General features: G+C 41.4%; 1 protein-coding gene across 1 annotated transcript in view; it reads left to right on the top strand.

The window, feature by feature from the left end:
- Window positions 1-14,522, top strand: part of LOC309407560 (BEN domain-containing protein 5) — a gene marked incomplete at its 5' end in the record, with an annotated part of 952,618 nt that overhangs the window by 851,173 nt on the left and 86,923 nt on the right. The window contains one exon of the mRNA XM_082003109.1: window positions 11,541-11,703. Coding sequence (XP_081859235.1) covers window positions 11,541-11,703 — 163 coding nt within the window. The remainder of the gene's footprint in view (window positions 1-11,540; window positions 11,704-14,522) is intronic.

Genomic DNA, 14,522 nt, shown 5'->3' with positions numbered 1-14,522 from the left:
TGACCTTTATTGTTCTGGAGAGTGGATTAGTCATAACAACCAGACACTAGCACTTGAGCATTTCAAGAACCTGCTAGTCTTAGGGGTGGCTAATTTTGACCTTTGTGACAGTATGAGAGGAGACCATCTGTTCTCTCTGGTTCATTTAAAAGAAACAACCACAGCCATTCTTGGATGGCTTTATCACTTCATAAAGATTGTTTTTCTTTGCAGCTAAAGACTGGGCAGAGGTACTTGGCTTTATCTTGTTGGGTTTTTTCCTTTGGACTCTGAACTGGTGGTACTTGGGATACCTTTGGGTTCTCATTTCATTTTCCTGTATTCAACCTCCCAGGAGAGCACCTTCCTTAGAAATATCGTTTGTCATCCTTTGTGAGACATGGTTAGCCTAATAAAAACTTGGAGTCCTGTTATGTTGGGCTCTGGGTAACTTCTCAGAAAGTCCACAACCCCAAGAGCTGCCCATCATGCTGGGAGACAGAAAGTGGGTGAGAAGTGAATTGCTTGAGGAAATCTGAGAATAAAACTCAAGTCTCCAAAGTGACAGTCTGGTGTCCTTGTCAGCAGTTCCCTATGTTTTATACCATGCTGTGCACTCAACAGTGAAGTCTCTGAACAGCAACCCACCCAGCTTCCTTTAGGGAAACCTGTTGTTAACCCCAGTGCCATAATGCTGTGACCTAAAACATACTTTCAGACTATAATTGTCTCAGCAACATGAGAAAATGCAGACATGGAGTGATTTGCCCTTGTACTTTTTGTTGTGTTTTTTTTTTAATTTGTTTTGTTTGGGTTTTTTTAGCCTGGATATCTAAAATTGAGCAACCAGGTAAAATATTTTAATCTATCTGTATTTTTCTATTGTTTTCCTTTTATCCATATACTCCAGGTCTGTTCTCATTTCCACAGCACCCCCCTCATCCATCTAAGCCTCCTTAGGGAAGATGTGTTCCTTCCAGCAAACCTCATCCTAGCTACCCATGGCAGCCTTGCTGGGCTGTTATCACTTACACTGGCTGGACACTTCCCTCTTAGTCTTGTGATCCCTGTGACTAATTCCAGTGCGTTTTGGGCCACGTCTGAGGGAAGTGCTGACACAAGATCCTGAGGGAGTAATAACTGCTCATGAACATTGAATGAGCAAATCCCAATAATCTGTTCCAAAATAAAGACGACCCAGTTTGTGTTGCATGTGGCTGGGCAGGGAAGGGGGAGCCACGAGCAAGCTGCTCAGACCTAGAATTCATCCCAAAGTAAAATACATACTTGCCTTCACCACTGTCTCCTAAGTGCCTGTCTGCTTTTTTGCCAGAAAAGATCCTTGTCCTGGAAAGGCAAAAGCTGTTGCATTCAGGTAGGTTTTGTTAACATCATGCAAGCTTAACAGATCTACTCAGAAATCTTTTAAAACCTGAGCACAACAAATGATCCTACCTTCTTTCTTGTTGTCTTGTACCAGGGCATTTCTAGGAAGACAAATACAGCTATTACATGCTTTAGCACCCCTCTGGGAGGCATTTCTGCTCGCTGCTTCTTGGACACGTTGCTCCATAAGTTCATTTGTTGTTTGGTTTTTTTGGTTTTTTTTCTTGGAGTCTGGGTGAGGGGAGAGAGGAAACGTGTTTCTGGTGGCAAAGGGAATGGATTGTAAAGCCTGTGCTTCTGAGCATTAAAGGTTTTCGTCTCACAAGAACTCTGCCCTCTGGAGAGTCGTGGCTAAATGAAACTGCTCCATTACACTGTGCTGAACCAATCCACCCCTCTTTTTGTACAGAGGGTTGAATTAATTTGTATTGCAAAGAAAAGGAAAAGGGGGGGGGGGAAGTGTTTGAGTAAATGGATTTTCTTTCAGTACCTTCTTGCTGTGTTGTTTGTGCATATAGGAGTTGACAGCCCCTTCTCCATCCTCACACAGGTAGAAATTTTGAATATCCACAGAAAAAACAAATTTTCACAGCAATTTTACAGTGTATTTTCAAAGACCATCATTACTCTTACCTAATGACAACAAGCTGGGAGTTGACAGCCTCCCAGAGTAGCACAAATGAAAGGAGTTCCTTTACATTCGAATGCAAGCTACCTCTCTTGCAGAGCACTGCAGATTTCACTTGGCTAGGACAAGCTGTGCTGTGAAGGAGGGGTAGGAAGTCAGTTAAGAATTGGACACCCTTCCCCCTCCCAGGATCTCTTTCTGGGTATTACCTCTTTAACTATGTGATATTTTAACAGATGTAGAATATAAGTCTGGTTCAGAGAACTGTTCTGGGGCAACAAGAGAGCCCAGGAAGAGTTTGAGCAATGGGCTGCACTGGGTTGCTCTGGGAGCAGTGTACAGCATGCTGCCCCTCCTTAGGAGGGGTTGTAATCTCCTGACTTAGACCTGCAAGTGAGCAGAACAGCTCTTTGCCACAGAGCAAACCACTTTTTCTGCAGACTATTCAAAGCAACTGCATGCATGATGATTGTATTTCCCTTTCTGCTTCTCATTGTCCTAAGTTTCTGTCATTTGTATAAATGATTATGAAAGCACTCCCAGGAGACGGCACACATGCTCATAAAACTATTGTGAAGAGAAGCATTGCAAGCTATTGCTAGAGGCTATTTTATTGTATATTTTGAGGAAACGTCTCGTTTTCTACTGACAAATAGGGAAACTGAGAACTCCAGAGACACGAGTTATTTTCTAAATGGTGTGATTATTCTGTAGAGCTTAGACTAGGAAATGCCAGCTTTGACATCTTTGGGGAAGGATGTGCTCTGAGAAGCAGAGGCTGCTATTAGTAAAAAACAGGGGGGAAAAAGCAGATCTCTTCTTCATTATTACCCTGAAGCATTTGCAGATCCCTTATTTGTGTATATCACTGGTCCCAGCTTGGGATGGCTCTTCAAAGGGAGATAAGTTTTAGACTAATTCTCTGGTTTATGGGTGATGGGTTTGGGCATAGCTTAATGGTTGAGTAGGTGGCATTGTCACGTGGGGCTAAGTGCATTTCTGGTGACAGGGAGAAGCAGGCTCACTGAAGAAGGAGCCGAGAGGACCTGAGGAAGTGTGTTTTGGGAGACAGTACACTCTGTGTGTGTTTGGGGTGGCAGAATCTAGTGGCAAGAAGAGCTCCAGCTGAGGTTTGCTTAGAGGATGGTGTGAAATCTGCCTCCTCTTGCCTTTTCTCAGTATATTGTGATGTGCTGCTCAACCCTGTAAGGGAGCCCTTGATTGACGGTGAAGGTCTCGGGTAAGGCTATTGCCACCCCGCTTTGGCTGCAGAGTGGTGTTTAAGAAGCTCTCTGAGAAGAGCTGCTGCTTTGATTTGGATTCCAGGTGCATTATCTGTTTTTGTGAAGCCAGTGAACTCAACAAGTATCTTCAGTGCTACAGCACTCGGGGAGGTGGGAGCTGTGCATACGACCAGTTTCAGTGCCTGTGAGGATGAATTCTGGGGAATGTGAAATGCAGGCCAAATCTCTGCACTGATGCTGCCGGTGTAACTGGTCCAAGATGCAGAGACAGGCAGTGGGCTGTGGAGACGTCCATCAGTCCTAGAGCTATACAGCAGAGCACTGTCCAGAGCAGAGCACAGACATTAATGAGCAGTGAAAAGTGCAGTTATTGTAGTTCTTGCAGATGAACAGCTGAAACCCTGAAGCATGAAACCCAGTTGCTTTTCTAACTACAGAGTCTCCAAAAAGGGAGCTTGTTTGGTAGTTTTGGTTTTGAGGCATAAACTGAGAGCTTATTCTTATTCTGAAGTTCCCTCCTTCCAACCCTCTGCTAATGACCATGCAAGTATGTGTTTTTACCAGCAAACTTAAACAGGCATGACTGAAAGACACTTGGGAGGGATGGGGAGGGGAAAAGATCTGGTATTCCTTCACTACACATTAAAGGGGTAATGAAGCCCCTCAGGGAGCAGATGTGTGTGTGGTGGCAAAGTACCTTTAAACTGTTATTTCTCTGAGGAGAACTGCACTTTAAAGCCTGACTGTGGTGCTACACAGGTTGTGTTCGTGGTATTCCTACTGCTGCCTTTAAGAAAGGGTGATTGCTGTCTGCTTTCCACTGAGCAGTAGGAAGAAGGCAAAAAGAGACAAGGTAGTAGAATGGTGAAAATGTCTTAAGATTTGAGGCTATTTGATCTTCAGGTTTCAGTTTCAGGCTTTTCTCTCTCGCATTCTTAGGACATGTCAAACTGCTTCAGATCTCCTCTGCATGCCCTTTCTCAGATTTCTGCAAATCAAATTCTAGTTCAGACACTTGTTAAACCCAAAGTTTGCTGCCCACCTCAGAGTTTGCTACCAGGCACAGAAGTTATGAAACAAAATGCTGTCAACTGCAGAGCTGTCAGTGAGAATGAGCAAGCGAGCCCTTTTTGCAGGAATGTAAGTCCAATCTGGCTGTGCCTAAGGCACCTGGAAAAATTCCAGTAATGGGATCCCTCTTTGAAATGATCCTGGACTTTTCAAAACCTCCTCTTCCCAAATTTCAGTAGTCACAAATGCTTTTGAGATTAAATAAGTTTTCCTCCTGTGCATCAGAAACATGACAAAGCTGCAAGGTGAGATGAGTCATGGAGTAAGTTTTGAGCTCTGTTCTCATTTCATCATGTCTGCTCCCAGAATTCCTCCTCTTTGCCTGCTACCTCCTTCAGATCAGCTTTCTGCCTTTGGGATTTTTTTTTTCTTTCCCTTTTTCCTTTTCCTTTTTATAATTCCATCTACATTTCAGATGCTGGCTGCAGCTTGTTTGTAAAATAAATTGAAAGAAGGCTGCCTGATAGCAGCCTCCAAAATGCCATGATTTCCGAGTCTCTGGACCCAGTTGGCATGGAGTTGATAGTCTATCACAAAAAAACACTAACACATATGCTTTACAGTCTATTAAGAGAGTTAATGGAGCTGGTGAGAGGTGGGTGTGAGGAGAAAGTTGGCTTTTGAAGTGAGAAGTTTCCTCAGTGCTTCCAGAGAAGTAAGGAGGTAAGTTCTGCTTGTAAGATAGCTTGATGGGCTACCAGCTGCAAGAATGGCAGGGTCAAAGCAATGACTGCTGGGTACACCATGGCAGTAATTAGCTCTATCCCTATGAGAAAAGTGAGCTGCCAGTTGCATCCCTCTTATAGCACCCTGTGGAGGGGCAAACAGAAGAGTCACAGTTTGTAATATTGCTATTTACAACCTTCTGTGACTAACATTTCAAAGCCATTGCATTTCTGTGCTCTCTTTCTAACTTTTGCAGACATCAATAAAGCATTCTAGAAAATGAGAGTGAGTTATAGCCGATACTGTAAAACTCTTCACTGAGATGGATTTGACATTGTCTGGGCTCCAGTCCATTTCCCAGTGGCACGTCTATTCTTCCTCGATGACAAGTGTGTCATTCCTTTTTTCTAGAGCACTAACTACTAACTTTTTTATTATCACTTTTTTGCTACACTGGGGCAGTGAGTTGAGGGCTCATAGAGGTCAGCCCTGCTTTAGGAAAAAAGCTTACTCTTCAGCTATAAGAGCAGCATCAGTGGCTATCTCTGGTGAGGTTGTAATTGAGTTCTGATTACACTTGGCCATTGCTGGTGCTGGCAGGTGAAGAACATGAAGCAATTTGTATGCATAATCCCAGTTTACCCCAGTAGGTAAAGTGCTTATTGCTCAACTGTAGAATGATGTGGGCATTTTTTCTGGTTTAGGTTTGGGGTTTTTTTTAGGAATAGTTAGCCTCAGTTGTGAAATACAGCTTATTTCCAAATGGAAATGAAGTAGGTTGACCCAGCATATTTTTAATTATGTATTGTAATATGACACCATTCTCTAATTATGAATCCTCTTAGTGTTTATGTGTCTGCTTTTCTCCAGGAAGGATTTCTAACGCTATTCTCTGATTCTTGTGAGCATACAGTTGAACATGCTACATCCTTTTGTAAAACACTTCCTGGAGCTACATCATCTATCTATATCAGCAAATGGGAAGATTTCTTTATTCTCTTTCATGCAGATACTCTGTGAGGACAAATGATCTTCTGGGAAACATTCATGTGCACACTAGAGCCCAAGTTTTTGAAGATCTATGCAGTTTGCGACTTTCTTCCATGGGCACATAAGCAATCAGTTGTGTTGCCATAGATGTGAACAGATGGTAAAATCTTATCTGTTGGATTTCAAGAACCCCCTAGACCTTGAGAAAGATGAATTTCTGATGTAGCAATCTGTCAAAGCCTGTGACCAAATTTCTGTCTGGTTGATGACTTCTCTCCTAATTACTTGCTGAGTCATTTGTACCTTATAGTTTACTTTCTTGCTGGGTTGGAGAAACACCTTAGGATTGATCGTAAGTGATGTGCAGTCTATACACTGGCTCCCATACTAGGAGCTTGTCAAGGTCTGACTTGCACTGTGGTCATACCTCGATCCTTTTTTTTCCCTAATGTGGTGAGCAATTTCAGAAGTAGACAAAGATTCATTCCCCAACAAGTCCTGTATGCAAAAGTACGTCCATACTTTTTGTAAAAAAAGGTCTTGTACAAAAAAAAAAAAGTACAAATAGTACTTTTGTACCCTGTCCCTTTGCCCTGCCATCATTGAAAGGTAGAACTGAAGTTCCCATCTATCACTGGCTGGATGCTGAGCCTGCTTGACAATTCAGCCCTTTTTGGCATCTCTTCTTTCACTGAACTGTGGACATAGACTTACTGGGTTTTGTCTCCAATTTTTCCTTTTGTGCAGCCTGAGGTTTTCTGATGCTGTAGCAAGACAAGTCCCCTGTGAATTCACACATACACTGAGGAGGAGGTCCCACCAGTGGAAGCTTCCACTGAGCAGAATCACTCAGATTCCAAGTCCATCAGGACACCAAAGGGTGGATTTGAGCAAATTCAGTCTCGAATGTGTGAGAAATGTGCTGTTCTTCCTCTTTGTCTTTTGGAGGCCCTCTTGGGATAGATTGATACAGGCATGCAGAGGCAATCAGTAAACTGCCTGCCCTCTGTGAATATTCACTGCTCAGGGCATTCATTCAAGTAGTTGTTAGCAGGACAATGGAGTAGTGCTGAGAAACCAAGAGTATCCCTCAGCTATATGGGAGCTAAGCTGTTGAGTTTGTAAGCTAGCTATCAGGGGCTTGAATTTACTGAGGGGAGACACTGTGTGGTAGAGAGTGTCCTTACCAGCCAAGCGACAAGACTGCCCTGGAGACCGGGGTTCTGGCACGTTGAGAGGTCTGACCAAGGCCAAGAATTTTTTTCTGCTTTGAGACCATTCCAGAAAGAATTTGCATGCAAGTTTTCTTTCTTATTTCCTTCCACACGTGTCTCTGTCTGCTGCAATGTCTGAGTAAGGTCCAATTGGTTTACAAATTTCTTTGTGCTGCTTGGCTCTCTGCTGTCATTCCCAATGGAGAAACCTGTCGTACAGAAGGTATTCAGCACAGCATGGGGAGGAGTAATGAAATCTGGTTGGAAGACCTGGGGAAGCTGCCACTAATGCTTGAGATGTAGAGAGAAGGTCAGCAAACCTTGAGGCTCTCACATGTTTGTGAAACCAGGTGCAGTTTTCTGGTGGGTTTCTTCCCACCAGAAAGTGGGGGAATCCTTCACCCTTCTTGCTCTGCTCTTTTAACGCTAGATTTTTATTGCTCGGTACCTCCTAATCCTGCAGACAGCTATTCATTCACTGCATTTAATCACACAAGCTGGGAAGCAGAGTCCTTCTGTGAGCTTTAATGTATCTGTGTGTTTTAATAATGAATTGGTGTTGATTTTGTACAAATATCCCTATTTAATAACTTCGAAGTCTTTTGTGTTTCCCCCCACCCTCCAGACTTCGTACTTCTTGCTGTTGCTGTTGTTGACACTCCCATGCAATTCAGCCTTGGAGAAATAAATATTTGTTTAGTGTTCTCCTGCTGTGCCTGCTCAGTGCATTTGCTTAATGATGACTTCAGTTCAGCTTTGCAAGGGTTTTAGGGCAATAGGTTCTCCCAGAAAAACAAAAGACTCATTTGTGGTCAACTTTACCTGTGTCCTTTCCCCTCTCTTGCCTCCTGCCTCCCCTGACCTCTTTTCCTCAAGTCAGAGTTTGATTAAATAAATGTGTGTGCAAAAGGCTCTTTCTTTTCCATGATAATACATGGCTTTTCGTAGCCTCTCTTTCAGCATTACCGGTTACCAAGATCAGTTTGGGTGAGGAGTCAAGGTTTTGCCTGTTTATTTCTCCACTCTGTTTGTCTTGACTTGAGACAGCAATTAGAAGGTTGGACTCAAGTACCTGCTGCCCTTCGTTGTCATTAAATTTTCTTGAACCTATAATTTTTTTCTTGTCTATAATGTCAAAGCACATTCTGGCTTATAACATTTGCTCTAGAGCCAAGCCCAAGCCACCATTTCAAAACCTGCATGTGTTCATATTTGAAAGGTTTATGTTATGTCTTCTGTACCTCAACCTTCTTGAGTCAAATCAGAGATCTTACTTTTTACTCAAAACATCAAGTTGGTCTATGCCATCAGATTTTTTTCAAAATGAGGACAAAGTTAGCCTCCAAAGCCTGCATTTATGCACCTATATGAAGGTTCAGCCTTTTTCTATTCCTGGAAGTGCAGCACTACCTGGCAAAGAGATGAACAGGTGATCTTATTAATGCCATTGCCATTTCAAGTAATTTTGCACAACTGAAACTGGAACTCTTCTAAAAAAACAAGAAAGAAAGAAAAAAACACAACACAAAACCAAAAACTCCAAACTCCACAAAATAGAATTATAAAAATTCAAAATCTGGAAAGATCCAAATTTTGTTGTGTGTTGGTGGTTTTTTGGGGGGGGTTTTTTTGCCATTTACAAAACCTTCTTCAAATTATTTAAACTACTTACGGTTTGCTTCTGAAATACGGCAAATATAATTTTGCCAATAACTAGATCCAACTTCTGAGCTATTTTCTGCCAGAAAGCAGAAATCACTTGAGTGAAGTAATACATTAGAATTTCTCTTCTTCTATTTCCAGCTGATGAGGTTTCAGCTTATAGCAGAGATTGTTTTTTATTAGACCCTGAGTACATGACCTGGCACTTGTGCAGCTGAGTTTCATCTGACTACTATCACTCTGGTCCTCGAAGTCATCCCACTGCTTTTTTTTGTGTGTGATATTCAGAGCCTCCTCCATGATGGTGATTCATTCCACAGCGTGTTATCAGCAAATTTTGTTGGCATGGTCCTCCTTTACTGGGCCAAGAAGTGTGATGAAAATATTATATAAGATTTATCTCAAGAATCATCTATGAGGAATTCAACTCATAACCTTCCTCTAGCCTGATTGAAATCATGGGAAATAGAGCTGAAAAGGACCTCATGTCCAAACTGTATCCCAAAGACATGAACTATACGCGGCAGATACTTGTCCAAGTTGTCCTTAAACACAGTTGATGTCATTCCATAATAATCATAGCTATTCCATACCAGTAACTGAGTCTCCTAATCACTGGAGTACTTCTGTTCCTGGTGTCTGCCCTGAATCACTTCTCTGACATTTTCCTTGTTTTCACTGTGCCAAATACAACCTTAGAATTATCTCATTCCCCTTGTGAGTGATGCTTCTGCTCACAAACCATAATACCACGTTCTGACACGTTTGTTGTCTTCTTCCTTTGAGCTGGCTCCATATACCCGTATTCATCAGCTGATGCTTTTGTGCATTAAAAGTTCCACCACAGGCACTCATTTGAACATGAAGCACTATCTGTTGAAATCAATGTTTACTTGACTTATGAAGCAATCCCCAGAGCATGATCATGTTCCTTTATGTTTCTGAATTTTAACTGAAGACAAAGCTTCCCTCAGTTTCAGGGTTTCAGTAGTCTTTTGAAGGCTTCTTTTGCATTCCTTCTTGTAGATCTCCTTAAGTATTTTACTCCATATATCAAATTAACAATTAATTTCTCCATCAGTCCTTATGAGTGCTTTACCTCCCTCTCCCATAGGTATTCAGAATATCCTCAAGTTTCTGCCATGTAATTTGGAGGAAATTATGAGAGATGTACATAGCAGAATGTGTTCTGTGTACAATTTACTACAAAGCTAAATATTATGGTACCACAAAGACAACAAGTTGCACTTGGAAACTCCTATATAGGATGCTAATAAGAAACCCAATTCCATCTTATTCTCATTAACCTGGAAAGCCTTCCTTTTTGTAACATGAGCGAGATTCAAAACATTCAGAATGTTAATATAATATGGGTATTTCCATTCTTTATAACTTCTGGTATACACTATTCATGAAGAATTGTTGTTCATTTCAGTATTAGTCTGATTTTCTCGGTCTAGAGAAGTTTAACATTTTGAACCACTGCATCTAATTTTTTAAACAAGAAAGAAATCTTATTTTCCCTGTTTTTGATGAGAGATGGACTTGATATATACTAACATTGTCCTAGCAAGAAAAGACACCAGCCTTAAGGCTTGATAGGAGGACCCTGGATAGCTCAAAGTATTCACCATGGGCACAATGACTGAACAGTAAGCTGTGTTAAGGGGCTTTTATCTTTCACTGGCAATGTAAAGCAGAAAATATTAACGCCTTTTATGCAACAGATCCAAGTTGGATCTACTTTTTTTTCTCCTCTTTTTTTTTTTTTTTTTGGTGGGTGGATGGTGGTCACTAGCTTGTGCTGAGCCCAGATTGACTCAGTCTAACAGTTATGAGGTTTGTGAATAAAGTCTGATAACCAAAATTTTTCATTTTTCTGTCTAGTTGGTAGGAACAAGCTCTGAGACTTCAATCAACCTGAAGATGAGCTCCCCTTTAGTCTCCAGATGTCATGCCTTCAAAGGAGAGCTAAAACTCATTTATGGAAATACTTGGAGTCCTCCCCTCCACCCCTCAAATGAATAGTCATAAAGCTGTAGGGTTCTTAAAGCCAGATCTTCAGTAATAGCACAAAATACTGCCTTTTATACTGTGCTGCTAATGCTGTAAAATAGTGCAGTATATTTTTCCACCCAGAGACCAACACCCAGTTAACATTTAAGTTAGTGAAGTGGAAATTTGTGTGACCTAATTTAAGAACCAGTCAAATGGGTGAGAAAGTTTCACTAAAATGTAAATGCCACTGTATTTCTACTTTGCTTAAAAGAGTCCAGGGTAGGGGTAGGGGAGAATAGTTACGATACAGGGGAATGCAGTAGAGAGAAGGAACCGAATATCCAAGTAATAGTCCAGCTTGCCTTCTGAAAATAGAGGTTCTGGAAGGTTCACTTTCAACTCATGCATATGACAGTCTTCATTTGTGTTATCCAAAAGGGGAGGAGAAAAGCTGATGTTACTAGCAAACTGAGATTAATTTGGTGAAAGTCTCAAGGCATTATTTATAGTTTGTGTGCCAGAATTGTGTTTCCATGAATGGTCCCTCCAGGCAATGCTCAACAATCGGTGCAGTCTCATATAGTGTGAGTGAGACCTGGCAATGTGAATTTAACTGTTTTCTATTTTAACAGACTCCTTCCCAACAATTCCTTTGTTTCACTCATGAACCCTCTTCAAGTCTCTGTGTTCTTCTTCCTGCAGTCCAGTACGTCGTTCAACAGAGATGCTGTGAAAGCAGGAACAGGCCGGCGTTTTCTTGGTGGGCTGTTAAATGATACATCCTACTGCTACACTCTGGAAGTCTCATTCTACAGCTACATATTGGGTGGACCTACTTCTGCTGTCCCCTACACAGAAGAAGCATGTATCCTTTTGAAATCCTTCCTCCTCTTGCAGCACACATGAAATGGGCACTTAAGGTAAATACTTCTATCTCAATAAGAGTTTGCTGAGATAGGAACACACAAGTGGATATGTGAGTCTGCTCCCAATGCTTTAATTTCCCTGATATTGATTTTCCATACCGTGGAAATTCAAGAAGAGAAAGGCATATTAGATAAAATAAGCTATTTCCCCCTTGTAGGAGATTGTCTCACACACTTATTACAGAAACTAGTCCTGGAGAGCCTATGATCCATTCCCTTCCACAGTCTTCCATTTCTTTCTTCAATTCTCTCCTTATGCTCTCATTATCCCCATGTTTGGATTATTGTTTTAATAGCAAGTTGAAAGTGCGTCTTTGGTACCGAGTTAAAGTATCTTCTCCACCTTTGAACTGCAGCCAAAAGTCTCTGAGGGATCCATTAGGTTCTGCAGCTGCCTCAGGGCCAGGTCTTTAATACCAGTTGACAAAGAAATGGAAAGTGAGCTCTGCAAACAAAACTGACAAAGTTGTTCGCATTTTTGAGCGCTCAAATAGAAGCAATGTCTCATTCCTCAAAAAACACGTATCCATCTGGCTATCTCAATGTATCAACAACTTGTACAATTGTTCTGACTGGTCTTATGATCTGTTTTTATGTTTTTGTTTTTATTTTTGTCACTGTGCTCAATCAAATAACCAGTGCCCATTCTTCAAGCTTGGGTATGTTATTTCATTTTGTCATTCTATCTTGGTAGCTTTTGAAATTTTCACGTTTAGAAACACTGCAGAGGGAAAAGGATTAGCTGTGATTGCCTATTTGCCTCTCCACTGCATTTCAGAAGTTGGGGAAGGCTTACAGCGTTAGGGTAGCGAGGGGGAAATTTTCATATGAGGCATAATGCTTCACCATCCGTGCATATGTGCACACTGTGGGAATGAGAGTGAGAAACAGGGAGCAGGGAAAGTAGTTCTTAATCATTTGGGGTTTTCTGGTTTGGCTTCTTCACTGAAAGTGAAATTTGGGGGAAGGAGGGAGATGATTATATTAAGGTGACTTATTAGATTTGAACATTTGGAATACAAGCTCTTTTTGCCCAGTAAGGTTAACTATCTCCAAGGAATAGCTTCTTGCATCTTACACATATGTAGTATATTTTGCCACTGAGGAAACAATTGTCATTTCTGTTAGGTTTAGATATTTATTTTCGTACGTTGGTATTTTGGCTTTTTAAAAACATGTGCCTTAGTTTCACCTTTAATTTTCCTCCTCATTTAGTACTCATTGTACTGAGAACTGCTTTTTTATTGTCCCTATTTATTAAGAACAGTTTTTGCAGTGAGGAGTGGGAAGAGTCCCTATACAAACGAGATCATGATTCTCTTGAATATGTTTTTCTTCATGACTTGTAGGTCACGTTGACTTAGTTTCCTTTTACATAAAGATTTTTTTTTTTTTTTCGTGCTTCACATTACAGAGATTTCAGGTGTGGGGCCCAACATCTCTATCTGTTTGCTTGGCTTGCCTTCTGCAGACAGAGCTGCATCATTCTCACTTCATTGATTGTGACCATCAGCAGCTAGAGCACAGAAAACAGGCCCAGATCACAGAGATCCTTCTTGGTGGTGATGTACGGAAAGTTCAAGCAGCAGCTTGATTTCTACCGTTACAGTCTCACCTAGCTGAGTGAAAAGTGGGGAGAAGCTGGTTTTGACTGGCCTGGCAGACAGCAAGCAGGGAAGGCTCTTTGCCCATGAAGTACGCTCCACTGGCATTTTGCCCTGGTAGGTTTTACTATTTCCTTTTCAATGGAGGGATTCTATCAAGAGTGCTGCTTATGACAGCTCTTCCTCATGTGTGCAGTTTCCTAGTTAGAAAGAGAAATGGAGCTGCTTGAAGCAGTCGCTAGGCTGGTCTGCTCTAACACAGGAGTGGCTGGATTTATGCACATCCTATCCTGGCAGGGGAGAAGTTTCATATCACCAAACTGCCTGTGACCAAAAGTAAAACAATTGCAGAATGTTCCAATTTAGCCTGAACAGCCCTTTCAAGCTATTTGCAAGTCAGTGATTAATTAATCCTCAGATTTTTTAATGGACCTGAACCAAAGACACAGCCAATGAGTTCATATTGGCCTCCAAGGACAGGCGTACTTCTATTAACTATCTAGCTATGTGCAGGCAGCAAGTCAAGCAAATAAATGAAAGAAATACAGTGAGCCCAAAAACCGTGAACTGATAGGGCAAGTATTCAGGAAATCTGCCTTCAGAGGTGTATTTCTTAGGACTTTGTTCATCCCACTGTGATGTTATTGGGTTGTGGGGGTTTTTGTTTTGTTTTTAATAGAAACAGGATCAGGGAAGCTAGAATCGTTCAAAGCTTTTAGTGTTGGGTTAAGAAGTGCAGTCTGAGACTTAGCCTCAAATTCAGGGAACCTATGGCCTTGAATAGAGACTACAGAGCAGATCACACTCCATATTCAGAAACTACCCATACTGGTTCCAGGTAGAGACCAAAACAAATGAGGATCTCCAGGTTATACAAAAATACTAATTTAGCCTAATGTTATTTCTGTTCACAGGTGAGAAAACTGAACTAACACTTCTGTTTGCACTGGTGGCATGTAATTCTACCTGTCAGCTTCTTTCTTTTACAGCATTTGTGGCAAAGAAGATCATAGCACTACTCCCTTTCATGCCATTATATAAGTGGATTAGATTTGTTGCATTTTTGGGGTTTTTTTTAAAATCTCTTCTTGTTCCTCAGGGTTTACGTGCTAATGCTATGATCTATACAAACCTCTATGTAAGCCAGTTATAGA

This window comes from Phaethon aethereus (assembly GCF_964289735.1).
Source record: "Phaethon aethereus genome assembly, chromosome: 8".
NCBI lineage: Eukaryota > Metazoa > Chordata > Aves > Phaethontiformes > Phaethontidae > Phaethon > Phaethon aethereus.
Note: the sequence above shows the minus strand (reverse complement) of the source record. Positions and strands in the feature narration are given on the sequence as shown.